The sequence below is a fragment of the Manacus vitellinus genome, unplaced genomic scaffold (assembly GCF_001715985.3).
Source record: "Manacus vitellinus isolate BGI_N305 unplaced genomic scaffold, ASM171598v3 scaffold_10_pilon, whole genome shotgun sequence".
Taxonomy (NCBI): Eukaryota; Metazoa; Chordata; class Aves; order Passeriformes; family Pipridae; genus Manacus; species Manacus vitellinus.
This window is the reverse complement of record NW_021938838.1, coordinates 107842-128883: the sequence shown is the minus strand read 5'-3', so window position 1 is coordinate 128883 and position 21042 is coordinate 107842. Positions and strand designations below refer to the sequence as shown.

Genomic DNA, 21042 nt, shown 5'->3' with positions numbered 1-21042 from the left:
TAATTTTCAGACTTCTTCAAAGGGGCATAAGTAACTTGCTATTTCTACACACACACTTAAATCACTGCCTTACTGTCCCTCTGAGGTGAACATAATACAACTTCTCTTGTTCCTCTTTTCACTTAGATTGCCAAGGCCTCTGAGTAAGGACTCTCAAGTCTGGAATACTTCTTACACATTGCATTTGAGAAGTCTAACAGCTTGGCTAGATGATTTGGGCTAATATCTCTCTTTGTACTGGACAAGGAGAAGCATCACACAACTGTTGTAGCAAAATGGAATCCCAGCCTCTGAGGCCTTAACTTTTCTATTCTAGAAATGATCCTTTTATGACATGGTTCTGTTTTGTTCAGGTGTAATGCATGTGCTGTTTAAGGTGCAACAGTTTTTCTGCTTTCCCCATTACATTCAATGTCCTTTGATTAGCTTAGATATAACCACAATCTTATGTGCTGAAGTCATCCCTCCTTCTATATTCCAGTTCAGTAAATGACACATAGCCTTAGTTTATTCATAAATTAAGGTTTCTTCATTAGTATATTAATTATCTTCAGGGGTAGAAAAAGATACTTTCTCTTATTACAGCTTTTCACGATAATTCAGAATAAGCAACCAGAATAAATGTATCTTTTCTTGATATGCATATGCCCAGTTTTCCATAGGAAGCCTCATGGGCTCGCTCTTCCACGAGCAGGCCTGTCAGCCTTGTGCAAACCACTCTTTTGTGCTTGACTCACACCAGATTCAGCCAACGTGAAACAATAGTTTCTAATGGTGTGAAAAACTTAAAAGGCTCCCTGGTAGCTTGGGTCTTGGACCCCTACGTTCCTCTGTGGGACTGAATCCATTTGCAGTTGTTAGACCACATGTGCTCACACCACTTGCTTAATCTGTGCCTAATGAGCTTTCTCACCCAACATCTTCATTGGGACACAACAGGTTTCAGCTGAGAGGCGAAATGTGGAACACGACAGCCATACCCCAGCTGTTGCAGGTGCTTATGTGTCTTTTTTGCTGTAATCCCTCCCAGTATAAAGTCAAACAGGCCAGCCAGGTGGTTTACGTTTATTTTTGCCTTTGCATTGAAACAGAGGTAGTAGTTTTCATTAGCAGCTCTTGTCTCTTAGTTTTTTAGTTGATTGAGTTTCCACCTGGCTTGCTGTCAAGATTGCATGTAAGAGGGTTGATTCTTCTTTGACAGAGCAAGGGCTGGGAGGTTTAACTATTCAATTTGGTCACAGAATCAGACGTTCATCTGATATTATGCTGCTGGTCCTGATCCTTATCTTTCTACCCTAACCCCTTCCCAGGAATAGGCTTCACTGCATCCTCTGGCTCCTGATACATCAGACTGGGTTGGGATAAATGCACTGCTGTACATTAAAAATTTATGGAAAGTAGAAAAGGCAACACACAAAAAGGAACAACTGATTAAATACTATCTCATTATTTTTCCTAGCTGGAGAATGAGCTATTCAATTAATGGAGTGGTCCCAGTCAGCTCTGGAATAATATTACCCAGTAAAGGTTCACCTATTTAAAATTCATTTATTTTTGCTGTATTTGCAAGTCCTATATATTAATTCATCAGATATGTATATAAAGAATGGTTTAGCTGCTAATTTATACTGAACAAAACAACAGCATTTCAATGAATGCTCACATAAAATGTTTTTCTAACATGTATTCAAACTAGAAATCTTATTGCAAGGATTCATGTCAGCTAGTCATCAAGCAAAACCAAATCATATGATCAGTTGCTTTCATTATCAAAAAGGTCACAGATGTCTGAATATGCAGGAATAATCTTTCTACAAATGCAAAATAAAATGTCTGACCTGCTGCTTACTCCTCTGGAGATGAGGCTCTGGTGCTCCCATATGTTAAGAAGGAATAAGCCACAAATATTTTCCCATTAAGAAAATCAGTAAGAAAAAAGGCTAAACTAGTTAAATTTAACACTGTGACATTATTTGATCAGTAAATAATTCAATTAGGTCCTTACCAAACTTAAATAAATTATCTTCCCATTAAAAAATTTGTCTAAAACAATTGTATAAACCATAACATTAAGAATTACTCATGTTAAAATAAAGAATACATCCATTCTAAAACATGATGCAAACTTTGGTCAAAATCTTTTTTTTCTCATGTATTTCCTTGCATAATGTCCTTCTGAGGCATTAAAATTGTTTAAATTTGACAGACTGAAGATAATCATATCTGTACAAAATGCCATGTGCCTTTATCACTTAAAATGTTGGCTAGTTAACATTTAAAGAGTTTGAGGCTGCATTGGTTACTGGGAAAAACAATTAACTATTCAGTTTTATTTTAATAAGTCTGAATTTTGTATAAAGCATTTGCTGATATCGAGGTTCACAATCTGTTGATTAATTAGAAAGCAGACAACAATTGCAAAATGTACCATTACAAAATTGCTCAGTGTGCAGAATACTCTCTAATTTTGTCATTTACTTCTAGTTTCTGTCATTGTTAGGCAAAAATATCATAATAGTTACATACAGGTAGTAACAATTGGGAGACAAAGAATATAAAGTAATGGAAGCTGGTCACCTCCATGATAACAAGTAGCTTAATATGCCTAAATGAAAGGCAGTGTATCGAAGTTAAAAGCTATTTAGGGAGAAAGTAGAATGAAACACAAAAAATATATTAGAAAACATCTATATATATGTAACATCAATGAGGTAGCAGAAACACAGCAAAATATTTTGTCCTTGAAAAAATAAGTTCCTTAAACAAAACCAAGAGGGGGACAAGGTTTGCAAAAGATCTTAGACTGACAATATGAGAGAAAAGTAATTAGCATAAACCCCAGTTTAGGCATCACATTATAAACACACCAGTACCCTACACTGTGATGCCACATACTTCTGCAAAACATCTTCAAGGTCTTTTCCACAGATACAAGACTAAAACAAACCAGAGTTTTAGCAAGGAGTGCTATGACTCAACTATCTGGATGAAAAAGAATGCAAAACCCCTGAAAACCAAAAAAAAGCCAGAGCTATTGCATGGCAGAGAGTAAAGTGTTCTTTCCCAGGAACATAATGAGGTTTTTAAGATATATTTTTGATAAAGATAATACAATGGGGGAAAATTCACAAAGGCAGAGTCTGATGACCATTTGAGAAAGAAAAAAAATAAATGAAGAAAACAGCAAGAAAGATACTGCAACTGGGAATTCATCTAATTACAAGGGAAAAAAAGCCTTAAGACTATTGTTATGCCTATTCTGCCTCCTTTTACTCTTTTTAGAGATTAAAAGCCAAGCAAAACATTATCAAAAAGATGGATAATTTTTCAAGGTAAAATAGCTACTGCTGATACGGCATCTTTTATCCTATTACATACAAGGAAAATAGACAGACTGCAGATGTAAAGGTTTTAATATAATCATGTAGAAAAGGACACAGACAAGAAAAGGTCTCTGGAATCTCCCACTTAATTTTCCATTTGAATTAACACATACACATCTTCTCCAGTTTTGCACAATTAAAAAAGAAGAAACACTCAGTCAGCCATGAAGGGGTTTCAGAGGGGCAGGGATTCAGCAGGAAGTAGTCAGAAGCGCTGCCCATACCCACAACCACTATAATGTAGGAGTTTTTTAACATGTAGTAGCATTAAGCTGTCCTGATGGCTCAGCAAAAAAATGCTGAAGAGAACAACAGCTGCCCTTCTTGTTGCTCTTCTGCAGGCAGACTCTAATCCTCTGGGTTTATACAGTTGTTCAAGAAACATTAAAAGGAAAAGCCTTCCAAAGCACCAGAGGCACCAAATGGGACACTGCTTGCTCCAAGTTTTACCTAGGTTAAGAAAAAGTGTATTTTATGCTTTAAAAATTTTTACAGTAGCATCTTCCAAAAACAGTCAAGATATTAAAGATCCATATCACAGAATACAGTTTCATATTTATTATCACATGGGGAGGGGTGTGTCTGCTACAGTATGACCATAAACTGGAAATTAATCTTTGCCAGTCAAGACAGCACATGAAAGTTATTCGTCTAGCAGCTTCAAAAGTTGTAAACCCAGTTCAACTAGCTACCAGACTCTGACTGTGCTTGGTACAAAACAATTGGTATGTACCAATGAATCAGACAAAAGATCTAACTAAAAATAGTTTCAACATTAGTATTTATATACCTTTAGAGTATTAAAAACAATCTTACTGGATTTCTTGGACTTTTTCTCTTTGGGAATTCTCTAACAAATTATACTGATGCTGTTACAAAATTGATTGTTAGAGTTTAAAATTAAACTTTAAAATGAGTGTAGAAAACATTTGTAGACCAGGAAATGTTAGAGTAGAATTTGAAACAAATCCAAACTTATTAAGGCATAGAACTACATGTAGATTATCCAAGCAATGTTAACTCTTTCCCATAGCAGTCCTTTAGTTGGAAAGTAAATTTAATCCATCTTTTAATATGACTTTAATCTAGGATTGCAATCTCTTCTCACAGTAAACAATGTCAAACATTTGGTATTAATGTACAGCAGTTTTGGTGTCAGTAACTTTGTGAAATATCTAAAACTCTTCTGTTAATTAAATGTAACATCAATTCACTGTGTGAGGCTTCATGTTAGGAAATAGTAGCTATATGTGGTTTATATTGCTTAGAAAATCACAAATAAGAAATCCTAAAAGGAAAGGAATGGTTGCCAGTAAACTGTACAAGACCAAAGGTTAAGTAACTCTCAGAACATGAGGTTATGGGTTGAAGTAGTTAAAGGGAAAATATCCCAGAAATACATTTCAGAAAATAAATTAATTAACCCATAAAATCACAGAATGACAGGAATCTAAACAAAAGGGTGGGAATAAACCTTTTTTTGGGAAATCTACTTCAATATAACATAACTGGCCAAATACTGACTCAAAATTAAAAATTAAATTAGGATTGTGTAGGATTTCAATTCCTTTTTACTTAATATATCTGCATTTCTTGGTAGAGGCTCACTCAAGAAAAACACCATTCTGGAAGGAAAGTTTTTATATTTTTTCTGCTTCCATTTAGGGTGTATTTCTATAACACCATAAGCCAACCTAACTTACAGTTGCCACAGCCTGGCCCTCTGCCCTCCCTTGGCTGCTCAGTGATTTGTGCTGATGTGAGCACTGCATAGTAAGTCAGCTCAGGGATCTGAGCCAGTTGAAAACTATCTCTCCAAAGAAAGCCACTTCTTGTTTCAGTTCCCTGAACCGGCTCATTATATGGTAGGATGAGTGGCACAAGGGAGGGACTTCAGCTCGCTCTGTTTCATGGTTGTTTGATAGGAGGTCTTAGGGCCCCTGGGACCATCAGCAGTCCAACACTCCGTGGTTAACCACCCTCATATGAACCCCAGAGCTCGCAGGCTAAATAGTGACATGAACTGTAATTAGCTTTAGGCAGGTAGTAAATTAAATAGACGAAACTTCACTAAATCTGATACTTCCAACAAGGGCACACTAACATCTTTCAGCAGAAAGTCACAAATCACCCAGCATGACTTGCTGTGAATTGCTTGGTAGAACCAACCCAGGCAAGGTGGAGTGAGATCGCGGCACCAGTCCAACACTTCCCTGCTGAGGAAAGGAGGGATTCCACATGACCTTCAGAGAACTGACTTAACTGGATGGAAACATCTCACCCACTTTAGCTGTGTTAATTTTCTGCCTGGGGCAGAACAAGGCAGGAATGGAATCACTTTCTTTGGGAAGCGGCAGGGTTTTTCAGCTCCGCTCGGCCGGTGGCGCTTCCCTCTCAGGCTGTGGATGCATGTCCTGGTGTGATGGTTGCTGGGCTCGTTGAAGGGGGACCTTTCCCAGGCACCTACGCAGCTCACACAGCGAGCAGTGACACTCCCTGTTCAGTTACCGTTCAAATAAGCCACATCAGCCCACACAGCTTAAACAGCAGATCTTCCTTAACTCCATGTGAAAATCAGGATGGAACCTGTAACTTGGTCATAACTTTATCACCTTAGTTTTCTTCATCAACAGCCCACCTGCCTATGCCCTGGGGCCAATTCTCTGAGATATTTGATGGGTGTGTACCAGAGCTCTCTCATTATGCACCTATTTTGTAATGGGGCCACAACAGACGTGAAAGAAAGGGGTTTGCATATAGCCCTTTCCTGTTCCTCTGTTGTTGTGCCTCCTACACATCTTCTCCTTAAAAAAAAAAAAAAAGAAAGAGCAAATTGTACCAACTGAACATACTCAGTTTCAAAATGAAGGTACTGATAAGGGCGAACCTGTTGCTTCAACAGAAATTGTCAATTGCTTGCCTTGTGCCAAAGTGCAGGGGGTGGGGGGGAAGCTTTTAAACCATGGGGTATTTGCAGGTTTGATCAAAGAACAATCTATGGGGAATGAATGCAGGGCAGCAAAGGCACAATCACAGGTTTCTGGTCTACAAGACTTGCAGGAAAAGCCAGCCCAAGTCAGGTACAGGACAGAAATCACTGGAATCGATTCAATTTGACTGAATGCCAGAGCATACTCTAATCCAGGGAACAGAGCCAGACCTGACCCTATTTGCAGAACCTTTGTTGCTGTTTTAAACATGTATCTTTACTGTACCAGATAACAAACCAAAGATGATATTAACCTAGCAATTAAAGAATCATTAGCAAAGGAAGCAGTGCTTTGATCTGTACTAGTTAGTCAGACTGCCATTAATGCCAGCTGGGTATATTAAGTACAGATCTTTCCCTAACAACATTTTAATTGATTCGAATAAATAAATTAATTTAGACTACATGATAAATTATAAAACCTAAGTCTCAAAACCTCCTCCCTTACACATTTATACTTAAAATCATCTACCCAGCCATTAAGGTAAATTGCAGTTCTAACAACAAGTATTAAGAAATAAATTTAATATTTTTATCTGCTTGTACTTCGAGGCTAATAAAAATATGGTGTTAGGCAACAGCAGTAATGCTCTGTTCCTTCCCTCTGTGCCATAGAAGCAAAGCCATCTGTTCTGCTGGTTTGGCAGAACCATTTGTGAGACCACCCTGTGAACCAGACCAAGGGACCGGACCCAGCTTCGTTCTTTATTTGTAGGGAGAGGGGGAGGACTGTTCAGGCCGGACAAGTTCCCTGACCTGATCCACAAATGCTGTGTCAGCACAAGTGCTCAGGGATGGTGCAGTGGCTGCAATAAGAACACAGATCAAGGATATCTAAAGTTAGTACTGCTGCCAAGTGCTGTGTGTCATGAGACAAACCCTCACACGCAGTCCCAGTCACTGGGCACGGCCACGAGGGGCAACAGCTCCAGAGAAATACTCCAGCCCTGCTGTCAGATCTATGCTCTTCACAAACACCAGTAAAAACCCCTGTGAACGAGCCTGTGAGTGAACAGATGGTATCTCAAGGATAAATGCTGCAAATACATTGCTGTACAGTGACTTTAGAAGAAAACCTATCATGAGGCTGATCAGTAGTGAAACTTGGAGAAAGTAAGTCTGAAAAGTAAATAATGAGGCTTATTGCAAGTGATAAATACAGGGCTATTGGATTATTTGCTACAGGATTTTCTCTTGTTAACCTTAGTTTTAAAGACACATTTTGCACTCAGTAAAGAGAAGGATAATCACTTCAAAGGATTACTATCTGAAAGAAGTGATATGCAATAGTAAATCATCAGGAAAAACAGACTAAAATATACTTCAAGTAAAAGAGAATCTTTAAAACACTAAGACAACAATTCATCAATTTATCCTCTCCCCACAATTCATAACAGTAACTCTGAAAACAAACAATCTATCCACTAGTGATGATTGTTTTCTAAGCCATGGCCCTGACAAATATACTTTTTAGTCTCAGATATAAGGAAAGCTACAAAAGGTTAAAAAATGTGGGTATAGTTCAGATAAACATCTAAGAGTTTGAAAATTCATCTGAATGCTTTCTGTCAGAAAAAAATGTCCTGTAAGTCTCATGAGAAAAAGGCTTATTTGCGATGTTACTGGCACTTTTATTTCTGTTCTCAGCTGAGAGTAGTCAACTTCTCACATGGTGTTTTGTCTTCAAGAGTTGTGGGGAAAAAATTCAGTTCTAAATATAGAAGATTATAGTGAGACTTATCCCATGTAAACTGACTTTGCCTCTTGTTACTAAAAGAGACAATGGGATGGTAAAGTAAAATTTTGGTTAGCACTAAAGAGTTGCATGCAGTTAAAGAAGAAATAATTGTTTTCATTTTACAAGATTAAAAAATCTGCATATATTCAACTTGAAAAACAAATTCTGATTTTTAGGTATACAGCACTAATTCAAAAATGCCTCTCAATTAACCTGACTGACAACCACCGAGTTCCTATGGCAGTGCCTAGAAATAAAGCTTGACTGTACACAGCAGTAGGACTAGGGTTTGAGCAATGGATGGAGTAAATTGCCTACCATCAATAAATTACTTCCTAAACCTACATTTCGTTTCCAAAATGCCTTAGAAATTTATCAGTCTTTCATTTTAAGTCAGTGGGATATAGTCTCCAATATTAGTTCTGAAAATAAAACTTGAACTTTTAAATTAATTAGACTTGTTTAAATATTTTTACCAGCAGTTTTACATGACAAATATACATATGTGCAGGGAAAGGCTACGATGTATATGTAAATTTTGAGTGTTCTGCCTCACCAAGGCCAGCTGGAGAAACAGCACATCTCTTCCATAATGGCAATTCTCCCTTTGGACAGATCAGGTTGGGGTTTTGTTTCTGAAACAAATAGGTTTGGTTTATACTTCCTTGGACTAGCTCTACTGGGAAATCTTTAACATTTCTAATGTCACAGACTTCCACATCAACAAAGATGGCTAATATCTACAGGGCATAGTCTGATAAATACTCCTTTTGCCAGCAGTGCTGTCTTAAACCGCCCTTGCCTCCAAGGCTCCTTGTTCCTTCCTTTTCTTTCTGCCTTGTTGCCCCCAAAGAACTCTTTGGAGGGGTGGTGGAAGTGGTGTGGAGAATACAGGTTTTAACCTGCATCAACTCCCTAATCTGTTTTACCACAAAATTCCATAAGCAATCATACTTAAACGAGACAGGGACAATGATGTGGGGAATGAACAGTCAGGGACTGAGGAGTACTGACACCAGAAAAAGTGTTCATCAAACTACAGCACCCATCCTGTCTGACCATAAGATATTCCTGCTACTTATCGAGGCATCCAATTAAAGGGGAGTTCTTGGGAAGCCAAAAGGTGTCAATTAAAGATGGCAACAAAACGTGTCCCTCAAATAATTAAGTGCTCTTATAAACTGAAACCATAGGGGTCCCATGAGTGGAATACAGTGACTTCTTTGCAAATACGCACTTTTAGCTGCTTCTTTGCAAATTTGTATTAGAGCACATTCACTATATGTGCAAAACCGGGCTTGTTTGCGCAGGGCTTGTGTGGTAGAGACAGTCTTTACTAAAATTTCAAAATTTTTAAAGGGTCATGTTATATGTTCAGAACTCACAGTTCAACTGGCATTTTATCTGTCCACAAACTACATGGTGTTGCCCTGTTCTTCAAAAAAAAGAACATCCACCTATAAATCAGGCTTGTGTTAAGAGGACCAAGGAGATACCCACCTCTCCTTCTCCCTTCCACCCCAGATACAGCTGCAATTGCATGCTGCTTTTGTATGAACAAGCTTGTTGTTACTGACTTGCAGTTTATTGGAAAATTAAAAATGAAAATATGCAGACTATTTTATAACCCCATATAAATGTATAAACTTCCAAGATCCAGTGTGTTTGCCTATCCCCAAACCAGACACACAATATAGGTATTTGTATATAAAAATTCATAGGCAGAATTTTAAAAGCTCTACAACACTCAAAACAGAACTGTTAAGCAGCTGCTTATTCCCCACTTTTATGAATACAAGGCTGAATTATTACTCTATATAATAGAGTACTTGTTTTTCCATGAGGTAGGAGGTAATCCCTAACACTTTGTTTACAGGTCGTATCTGCCTCCCCAGTGATACTGTCAGAGCCTGGTAATTTTGCTGAAGGGCAGTGGGACTAGACTAAGTATCTTTCACATACTGACCAGGGTATATGCTCCCTATTTAGAATCTCTATAAAGAGATTCCAAAGAATATGCTTTTGTTTTAGGGAACAGAGGCACATTTTTGTTTTCATCCTCCCCTCCCCAGTCTTCCCCTTTAGAAATTACTCTTGGTAATCCTGCATGCTTGTGGTTTTTTAATCTGTAGACAAAAACATGGAGCCAGAAGTCAGATGAAAACTCAGATGCATACATTCTTTTAAAAGAATTTCTATCTTATGTAGGCTTATATAGATGTGGTAGGAACATGGAGCCAACTGTATTATTTTTGCCAATCTGCCTTCAAGTTCAAGAGTGAATAATGTCACAGATGTATATATGCTTTCCCAGATGTGTTATGGGGTTCACAAACAACTGTGTTTGTCTGTCACCTACCCCAGCAGCTGTGAGAAATACCTGGACTCCTCAGGAGGACATACTGTATAAGATATCAACACCTTGTTTGTTTTTTAAAATAATAGAGTCTCAGGAGCATCATCAAAGAGTAGTGAGAAAAGGTTAGTGTGGATCCTGGAACAAGTTTTCTCTCAATTCTTTTCCCTGAACCCTTCCCTTCTCCATACATTTTTCCATCCCTTATGCTCTTTGAGGCCAGTTCAGGATGGAGAATCTCTCTGCAAACCTTGGCTTCATTCATAGGCAAGTAAAGCAAAGGATCAAACTTATTTGTCCGTCTAGAGCAATCAGAACTCCAAGTTTATCATTTAGAAATTGGACCATAAACTGAGCATTCATTTGGCCTCTGTATCTCAAGGCACTTTGAGAATGGAGCTTCTGTCTTCCCTACCTTAATCTGAGAGGGATTATTACGGAATTTGAGGACATGGTCAGACATGTGCAGCAGATCTTTATTAAGAGATGAACTCCTTCACACTGCCTGTATTTGCCAGTCCTCTCAGATTTGCCAGCCTGAATACACATAGAACCACTCCCTAACCTGGTTCTGTCAAAATAATCTGCTTTTTGTGGCAAATTATCAGAGAACCATAGGAAAGGAATGAAAGACAAATGCTCCTTTTTGTTGGCTCCTGTTACTCTAGGCCTTGACAAGGTTCTCACTGAGAGTGAGATGGCTATTAATACCCTGATACAAAGCAAATGAATACCATAATTTAGAAGAAAAGAGTGAAATCTCACTAGGAAACCCTAGAAACTGTATAGCAGTTTTTTTTAAAGAGAGGAACTGATGACCATTTGGAAAAATGTATTTATATTTTAATGATCTGCAAAGTTTAGCCTCTGGCAGTTCTATTTTAAAAATAATCTCTTACAATTAAAACCAGTTAACTCAGAAACTGCTGCAAGATGAAATCTATTTGATCTCTTGTCCACATTTTGAATTGCCACAAATTTTCTTTGTTGCAGAGTAACTTTCCTCCAAATATTAAATGTTGTTATCTTACATGCACAGAGAAGAGGCATAGCATCTGTTACACAGTCAAGAAACAACTGAGTGCCTTACTGCCAGGAAAGACGACTCACTTTGTACAGGAATGCTGTTTGTCTGTTAGACATGCAAGAATCCACTTAGCTTCAATTTCAGCTCATTTGTAGTTGCCAATATCTATCCTTTAAATACTTACAGCCACCACTTCTGTGTTGAAAAGGTATCTGTTTTCATCTCTCATTTTAGAGTGAGACATTGTCCAAAGCATCTGGTAATGTGAACTGTGGGGCCCTGGACAGCACAGGAACTATATAACCTGGTTCAAAGGCATCCGAGATGAGAATAAAAGTGGTTCATGAGTGGTTCTTTTGGCAGCAGTGGCCCTTGGTTATCAAAAAATTCCACCTAACAAAACCACTCTATCTTGCAGGCTTGTTTTTACTCTGCATCAGTTCCCTGGGCTAGGTAGCCAAAGGATTGTACACACAGTTGCACTTGCAGAACTGAGAGTAAGATGCAGGGGCAGGAGGACCAGGGTACTTTTGTAGAATGGACTTCACAAGACACACTTGTAAACTTGACTTGACCACAGTGTATCTGAACCATAGACAGAGGACTTCAGCCTATGTAGGCACTAATCTAAACTTTTTTCAGAGCATTAATTTTCTAGACAAACATTTACAAGTGGGCTGTAGTTTCAATAATTATTTCAAAATGCTCTTTGTTTTCAGGAAACTACAGTGGGTAAAACAAGATATTTAATTTTAGATTCTACCCTTGACTGAATTGTTTATCAGTTGCCATGATCCCTATTGAGAACAAGCAAGAAGCAATAAAATGCCTAGGGTTTGAAAGATACGGTCTTCTCTAAAAACACAATCTAGGCTCAGAAACAGAGATTTCCATCACAAACTCGCATTGCTGCCATATGCATCAAAATCGATGGGTAGCCCACCTGGATTAGAACTATTTTACCATTCAGTAATGCAGATACTGGCCCACCAATTCCCCGTGACTGAGAGTGGATGTACGCTGTAGGCATTTTTAGAGCTCATGCAAGCAGAGCCAGCCTAGCTGTAAAGCAGCTGTATCAGCTGTTGTTAGCAGAACCCTTGCAGCACAGATTTCATTGCAGGGGTACATGATGTTCTACAAAAGTGAATTAAATACTTGAGAAGTTTAGCCAGCTCCAAGATCTGTTTCTGTCCAGCTGTTCTGCCAGTAGACAGTCATTGAAACTGCTATTTTAACAATACAACTTCAGTTACAGGGAAATACCATTTGTCTTGGCTGCTCCCAGAAATCACAGAACTTACAAAGCAACCTGTGTCCCAAGGTACCGTATTCTTGTTCAGGAGGGTTCTGTTGCCATGATTCTCATCGTTTGTATGGACAATTTAATGCAAAAAATTAAAAGTCTCATTTGATTAATATGAACCCTGCCCATAAACAAGATCCATAAATGCAAAGGTTAGACTGCCAGGAAGTATTTCTCTGGGCCTGAAACTAATGAGGCTGTGGCTGTACTGACCTTTCCTAGGTGACAAATATTGACTGAAGCAGTTCCCATTTTCACTCCTTAGGCGCTTTCAGTTCCCAGGTACTCTTTCTCACCAAGGTGCCACCTTTGCTGTTGTGCCATCACTAACACTTTTGTGGTACCAGAGTGAATCACATCAGGGAATTGATTCAGCTGAAAAATAAAAGCAACCACAAGCAAGTGTCTGTGCTGGCAAAAGGGAGGAGGCAACAAGTGAAAGAGATTGCAACAAGAAGCAGGAGGCAATGACTTGATACCTTGGTTGGAACCACAGGTATCATGTGAGCCTTGAAAACACACACTGGTGTCTATGCTAACAGAGGATCTGGAATTGTAATGGGGTGAAATTACTGGTGAGTGAGAATAGCTCAATGAAAATGCTCAGAATAGACATCAAGTCAGCTTTCACAGTCCCTTGCCTTAGTTATCTCCACACTATTCCTTTCAAGAAAGAAAGCATTTAACATGTTTGAATTCAATGCTACAGTAGTTTATTCAGTAGCTTTGCATGTCTCTGAGAAATGTGTGTTATTTGTTTCAAGAATAATTAGTGCCAAGAATATATTGACAACATAGTTTGAACACAGTGTCATTCCAATACACCGATGAGACTCAAGGACAGGCAGCAACTTCCTTAACTGATGGTCATTTAATACCCCTTTTCAGCATTCTTCAGTTCACATCCCATCTCAATTAAATATAATACATTTGATGAAAAATTTCAGGCAGTCACCATGAAGTACTGGATATCAGCTCCTTCTTAGGCACACAAATTAAAAATTTCAAACAGAAAAGAGCTTGAGGCAAAATTCCTTGACTAAATAGCTTTTAGGTTTGTGAGAACTTAGATCCGAAGTATGTTACTTTAATCCATCTAATTCATTCAGCATTTCATCCTTTATAAGTAATTCGGTCTAAAGCTTCATAGTCAACTAGTGAAAACTTGAAACAATGTTGATCTTCATTTTAAACAATCTCCTGTCAACAATCACATCTAAGAAAGTATATTGCTACTTCCCATATTTGTAGTGGGCAGATCTGAATTCAGGACATCATCCAGGATCTCAGAACCATATCTAAATCACCAATAAAAGCACTCATGGAGATAGTAAATCATTTACTCTGACATTTATATCCCTTTATGTAACACCAATTCCAGGTCCCCGACTATTTTAACTTTCGTCTCACCAGTTCATCCACAACACATTCTTTAAGCTGCTTTGCATAGTTTTTCTTTCTCTCATGTCTTGATTATAACACGAATCCACTTTGAGCTTCCTCCTTCTTTACCACATCCATCCTTATCTCTCACAGAGAGCACAAAAAGCATAAAAATATGTACTCCAGTTCTCCTCCATTCTTGTGAAAAATGGGTCAGTCAGCTTTGTGTTCCTCCCTGCCTTTCACCCTTTGTATGGTTATATCCTGTTCTACTGTTCAGCTTTGTTCTCTTAGATGGTAAATTCTTCATAGCAGATGCTCCATACAATCTTAACACTTCGCCTATTTTGGATTTTGCTACAATACAGATAATAAAATTATATTCCACACAGACCTGAATTTCATCCGGATCAACCAAAAAACCCCAAACCTGTGCATAACTGCTGATGTTAGTCAGAAATGTAATGCCAGAATCTATTTTTAGACACTGTGTTAAGTTTCACTCACTTTTGATAATCTGCATTTTCCTTTTGTGGAGTTATGTTTTGTTTATAGCTTCGAAATTGTGTGTGAGATCTCATGGGATGACCTTTAAAATAAACCAAGCTTAACATCTTGATCTCCACAGTAGCGTGGGAGTCTAAAGATGTGGTTGAAGATACCTGTTTCTCGTTAGAAGGAAACTAATGACAGATCATGCCACTTCCTCACTTATCAAGGAAGATCCTCTTGATGCTAGTTTTATGTTAAACTACAGCAGTTCACCATGCACTGGGGGTGTATTTCAAGTTGTTGACAGAGCTCAATACTGTATATTGTTCATTAAATAATCTATACAAATTAACAGAATAAATTTAATAGTTATGCAAAGCTTATCAACTTGTCTGCAAAATACCAAGCAGTCAATAAATGGGAAGTATACTGGATAGAAATATGCCAGACATTTCCCAGTTCCATTTCTTCAATCACAAGGAAGCATAACAGATAATTGCATGTATTGGTTGGGATCTTCTCATCACACTAATTTCTGTGATAATTTGCATAGAAATGTCAAAGAATGAAAATTTTACGAGATCAGCTACATCACAAACAGTAACAGTACGAACTCCACAGATGCCCTTATCACTGACCCCAAGTCTTGATCTGGAGATACTGTACTTGAAAGGACTAAAAAGTATTTTAATTGCCCTCTTCTTTTTCTGCCACTGGTGTTTGTGCTGAGGTTGTCAACAGGATGTTTCATGCTAAGAACTGGAATGTACCCAGCAGCTCATTCTACTTTATTTAAAACATCCTTACTATCTGCATAGGTATTATTGTGAGTGCAGACTGCTAGAGCAATGCAAGAAGAAATAGAGTTAGTTGTTTTCTGTGAGTTTAGGATCCATGTCAGTACAATGGCAGTGTGCATGTGGGGTTCTAAAGTACAGGGGAAGTGAGAAGAGTGAACTGTGTGGGTGAAATGTTCTCTCTGAACAGGTGATCCAGTGAATTCACAGGCTGGGCTGAGAGGAAAATAGTACACAATGGGAACGAGGCGGTGAGAGGTGAAGATGTGAGGTTTTCTAACAGGATGAGGTTAGCTCTTCCTTTCATGACAAGACATCAACCCTTTCTGAAAAATCTCCTCTTCATCTAAATTACCATTTTTTTTTTTTTTAATTAGGAAGTATGAAGAAAATAACAAAGTGGAGGTGGATCAAATCTGTTTGTCTTCAGTGCGTTTCTCTATAAAATTAAATGGAAACTCTATCCGCTGTCATACTTTGAGCTGTGTTTGCTTCTGTGGCGTAAGGCATCATTTTAAATAAATGCTGTGTTACATATTTTGTCTCTAACAAAGAATTGAGAATCCTCCTACAGACTCCCAAGAGTTACAATACTGAATATGAACATGAAAATGGGTAAATGCTGAATCTACAGGTAAAGTGCTGTGCCAGTACTACTGTACAGGAAGACATTAGTGACTAGTTTTCTTTTTTTTTCCTCTCTATTTATCCCTTAACCCAGCATTGCTGTCATTATAGGACATGCACATTCTCAACTCATGCTGCCTAGTCTTGCACGTCACCCATACTAGTGACCAAACTGATTTTACAGCCTACACTGCAACATTTGCCATGTTGATAAAACTTAATGGGAGAGAAGGTAATTTATTAAATCACTATTAATTCAGTATTCACAATGCAATATTTCTGTAGCCTAGAGGCTATAAACTTTTTAAGAACTACAACTGTTTTCCATGTTCAAGCAGAACAAAATATGAAAGCTGCTATTAGTTGTAATAAGAGAATGTCACAGGGCGACACAGTAAACTAGAATTACCATGCTACTTATATGATAGGTAGGCATCTGTAACTAACTGTACAGTGATTTACTGGCTTAATCCTGCAGTCTCAATATTCCACCTCTCTGAAATCATATCATTCTGATGCCCTTGTGAACACTCCATCTTCCATTCATTCCCATCTAAGGATCTGAACACCGAATGTTCAATTAACTTCTGAAAAAAACCCAAATCCTTACAAAAACCCCTTTTGTATGCCATACAGGGGAAATAAATGCACAGTTCTGCTTGAGTGAAACTGTCTCATAGTGATCTTCAGATCTCATGGGTTTTGTGGTTCATATAGGTACCACTTCTTAGACATGTTTACTTATGTTCTGCCTGATGTCCAGGATTTGGCTCTATTTCGGCTCAGAAGAAAACAATGACAATGGTTTCAGCTATTAAATTTTTTGTTGCCTGAGATTTCTATATGAGTATGTAGCTAGAAAAGATATGCAGATGGCCAGGAAATTCACCTTAAATTTTATAACGATTCAGAGAGCTAATAAAACAGTAAACTACAACAACAACAAAGTTTTTGCTACCAGAGAAACTTAAAGAAAAATACAGTAGCTAATTTTCTAAGTAAATAAGCATACACTGAATCAAACCATGTAAGTCACCAAGAAGCTTCCCAACGAAATATGATTAGAGCCTGATTTTTTTTTTTTACCTCAAAAAGATAATCTTTTCCAACACTGGAAATTAAAAAAGGTAAAAATGTACTAGCTTTTATTTTAATATCTTTGTAACTCTCACTTTTCTCAGACCACAATGAGGGAAACCACTTTATCAGTTTCTGTTTAAGAAGTCTGACATAAAGCTCTCTGACCAACTGCTAACAATCCTTGCTGACACCTGTGCACAGACAGTGGCAAGTACACGGGCATGCATGGCACATGCAGCAGCCTAACACTGCATAGATAAGTTTGCAAAGCAACGGAAAACAGGACTAGGAAAGGTAGCATGTTTATACAGTTTTAAAATAGCTAAAAAGTTGAAGATCTGTATTCAAATCCAGTTCTGTCAGCTCTATGCAATAGAATACTAATAAAAAAATCCATGTTCACTCTTATACATAGATTATATTAATTTCATTTTTCACAATGACATAAGCATTAAAAAATGTATGGAGCTTATCAAGGAAAAATAAGTTAAAATGAGTAAAGTGTCAGATTTGTACTACTCTCTAAACTCTGTAAACTCTCTCTTTACTCTGTAAACTCTCACAAGAGGATCTCTCTCAGACAATAATTTTCTAAAAATGAAAAACAGAGACTCTTCCACCATGCCAGGGCAAGGGAAAAGTATTTATTTATTTATTTAACTAATAGATATTTAACAGCAGATTCACATTAACTCCTGCAACAGTTTCAAGTGGGAGCTAAGTGAACACCACAAGTGATGTATATTTTTAAGCCTCTCTCATAAAAGCCACTGAGGTTAGTGCTCCTTTGAGCACGGATGACTGAACTAGACTCCCTCTGGAGCTCAGCAATTCTTCTCCTTAACTGACCTAGGCAACTGTTGTTTAACAATACACAAGGCACTCCCTCCTCACCAAAGACTTACTTTTCATGTTTAGCTTTTAATGTTTTTCATCAGCTTTGTCATCAGCAACTCTGAGTAAAAGCCTCAAACACTGGCCTCCTGCACTGTGGTACAGATGGAACTTAAGCCTTCCAGGCCATCTCACTGACATCACATCTTGACTCAGAGTCCAAATATAAGCAGATTCTAGTTTAATAAAGCAACAGTTCCCATTATGCTGAGCTCCTAGGTTTGATTAAAGAAGTAGGAATAAAATGCTTTTGTGAATTAAGATGTTTTTCTAGCTAACACCTGTTTGGGACCTCTTGCAATCTTGCCAGTTGACATGTTCGAAAAGAATGTTTTCTGCGGGTCATAACGGGCAAGTAAAAACCAAACCAAACCAAACAACGTCCTACCTCCCCCTCCTTCCCCAGCAGCCCAAGGCATGCTCATCCTTTGAATCAGCGAGCAGCTGAGCTGACATGTGGTTCACTTGCCAGTTTCTGAAACTGCAGTACTGGGGAACTCTAGGATTTTGATATTCAAACTCTGTATTTGAACCGCCAACATTTAACCTCACATTCCAGGGCAGGGTTGGGCTCAGAGCCCAGGACATTCCAAAAAGCATTCCAACCAGCAAGGCCCTGGAGGTAGCCCCACAGTGAGTACATCCACGCTAAAGGCTAGTAAAAATATCTCTGTGTTCCCATTCAGGTTTCTAGTAATCAGAGAACATGTAGGCTAAAGGGAGGGCAAGCTACAGTTCTGTCAACAACCACAGACCATACTTTGGCAGGTATCATTACAAATACTTTCTGCAGCATCAATATCAAGTAAAAAATAAAACTGCTTTTTTGTTCACTGACAGTGGCCCTGGGAAAGAAGAAACCAGTTGCGTCACTGAGTTCCATACGATTAATAGTGAAACATTTTCACTAAGCAAATACTTAAAATAGAGCATAGCTCTGATCAGTATTGACCAAGTACCATATTCACACCACATTAAAACTGAGAAAAAAATTCTGAAAAGTGAGGCTAAATATCCTCCAACCCAACTGTGGTCTCAATTGCCACCCTATGCAAGAATGCAGAAGTGCAATGGCTGGATCACTAAATACTGCAGAAGTCAGCATATTTTTGGGAAGGAAAAAAAAAACCTGCCATCTTCTGTTTACGGTAAGTACAGCAGAGAACAGAAGCACGGGAGAAACTAATACAGAGTCACCAGTGTGGTTTGCTCTTTAAAAGTAATGTGAATAGAACAATTTCTAGAAGAAAAGCACTGGTCACTGAAGTAATTACTTTCAAATCAGTGCTGAAAAGGGAACATACATGATAAATACAATTATTCTATCTGGTTAGGGTGAATTGAATTATCGAAGTAGGATAGATCATCACACATTAGTTGTAACAGATTTAAGAGGAATGAAAGTATGTAACAGAAAGTCATTAAATCACAACATTCTGACATGCACATAGACATAGATGCAATTGCAACTTTTCTTTGGTTCTTTTTGAGATCCATAAAGAGTGTCGAGCATGTTATGCTTTCTAGCCACTCACCAGAATTTACAGTCCTTTTATATTTAGCATTGAAAGCTCATCCCAACAGAGTGACTCCTCACTCTCACTTTTACAGGCTCTGTTTGTCCTATCCATAACTACAGCACAGACAACTCCATTAATGTGTACAACCAGTGCAGTGAGCTACACATTGGCAACCACGTAATAATTTCAGGAAGGATTTGGAAACATGCACTTATCAGAAAACAGAAACATCCTCTCAGATTTTAGCACCCATTTGATTTAATATAAATACAATATATACACTTTGCAGACTTGTGTTAACACAGCATTTGTTTCAGCTCATAGTGAACTACATAGCTAGTGTTATCCAGCTCTCTTCATCAACCAAACCACGCTTTGCCGGTAAAGCACCTACATGCTGGGTGCTCATACAACCTTTGTTTAGGTATCAAACTTCAACTACAGTTTCATGTGAATTTTTGACAGCATGCTGCAGAAATCTGCTCAGCTGTTCAAATAAACCAAAGATTTCCACATTCTCAAGCACCACTGGAACACCTGGCTCTCGCCATAATCCTGTGCTCTGAACTGCATTAAGTCACTTGCTGGAAGGAAACAATACAAAAAGTCTACGTAGGCTGTACCTCACTAAGGAGGCAGGAGGATGAGTATTTGCATCATGTGACAAAATATGAGGAGAAAAAAAAAGGTACAAGTACTGAGGGCCTTAGCTCCCAGTCCATTTTAACTTCCACCAATCCACAGTAATTGCTGCCATACAAGTCTACACTGTATTTAGACACCATCACCTATAATATCCAAAGATTCAATTTGCATTTTAGACAGCCAGTGATGACAAGAGACAAAGCCAGATTCTTCTAAGTGACAGGACAAGAGGCAGTGGGCACAAATTGAAATAAAGGATATTCTATCCAGAAGAAGAAAAAGAACCCCCACTTTTGTTTATCATAAGGGTGCTCAAACACCAGAACAGGTTGCCAAGAGAGGTTGTGGAATCTCAGTCCTGGAAAATGCATGAAACCCAGCTAGACACAGTGCAGGGAAACTTGCTCCAGTTCACTCTTCTTTGAGCATGGGGTTTGGACCAGATGATCTTCAGAGGTCCTTTCTACACCCAAACATTCTATGATTCTATTAGATTAGACCTTGCAAGTCACACTGCTAACAGGACCTAACAACTACTTTTTCTCTATTTTGATGGCCCCAAACAGTTCTGACAAAAACAAGATACTCAGATAGAACTCACAATAGAAAAATTGCTACTTCTGAAATTTCTGATTAATACTGCAAATGCTTTTGCTGCTTTGGAGTAGCACTTAAGTTATATCAAATGTAAGTGTATTTAACTGCACTTACTGCAATGTCCAAAATGAACATGAAAAGCTTTCTTCTTAGACTGCATATATTTACTATACATTACTCTGATGTGAACAGCAGACATTTTATCTCT

General features: G+C 38.2%; 1 protein-coding gene across 1 annotated transcript in view; it reads right to left on the bottom strand.

Moving 5' to 3' along the window:
• Positions 1-3421: 3421 nt before the first annotated feature.
• Positions 3422-21042, bottom strand: part of DUS2 (dihydrouridine synthase 2) — a 35056-nt gene continuing 17435 nt past the window's right edge. The window contains exon 16 of the mRNA XM_018082267.3: positions 3422-3833. Coding sequence (XP_017937756.2) covers positions 3830-3833 — 4 coding nt within the window. The 3' untranslated portion in view covers positions 3422-3829. The remainder of the gene's footprint in view (positions 3834-21042) is intronic.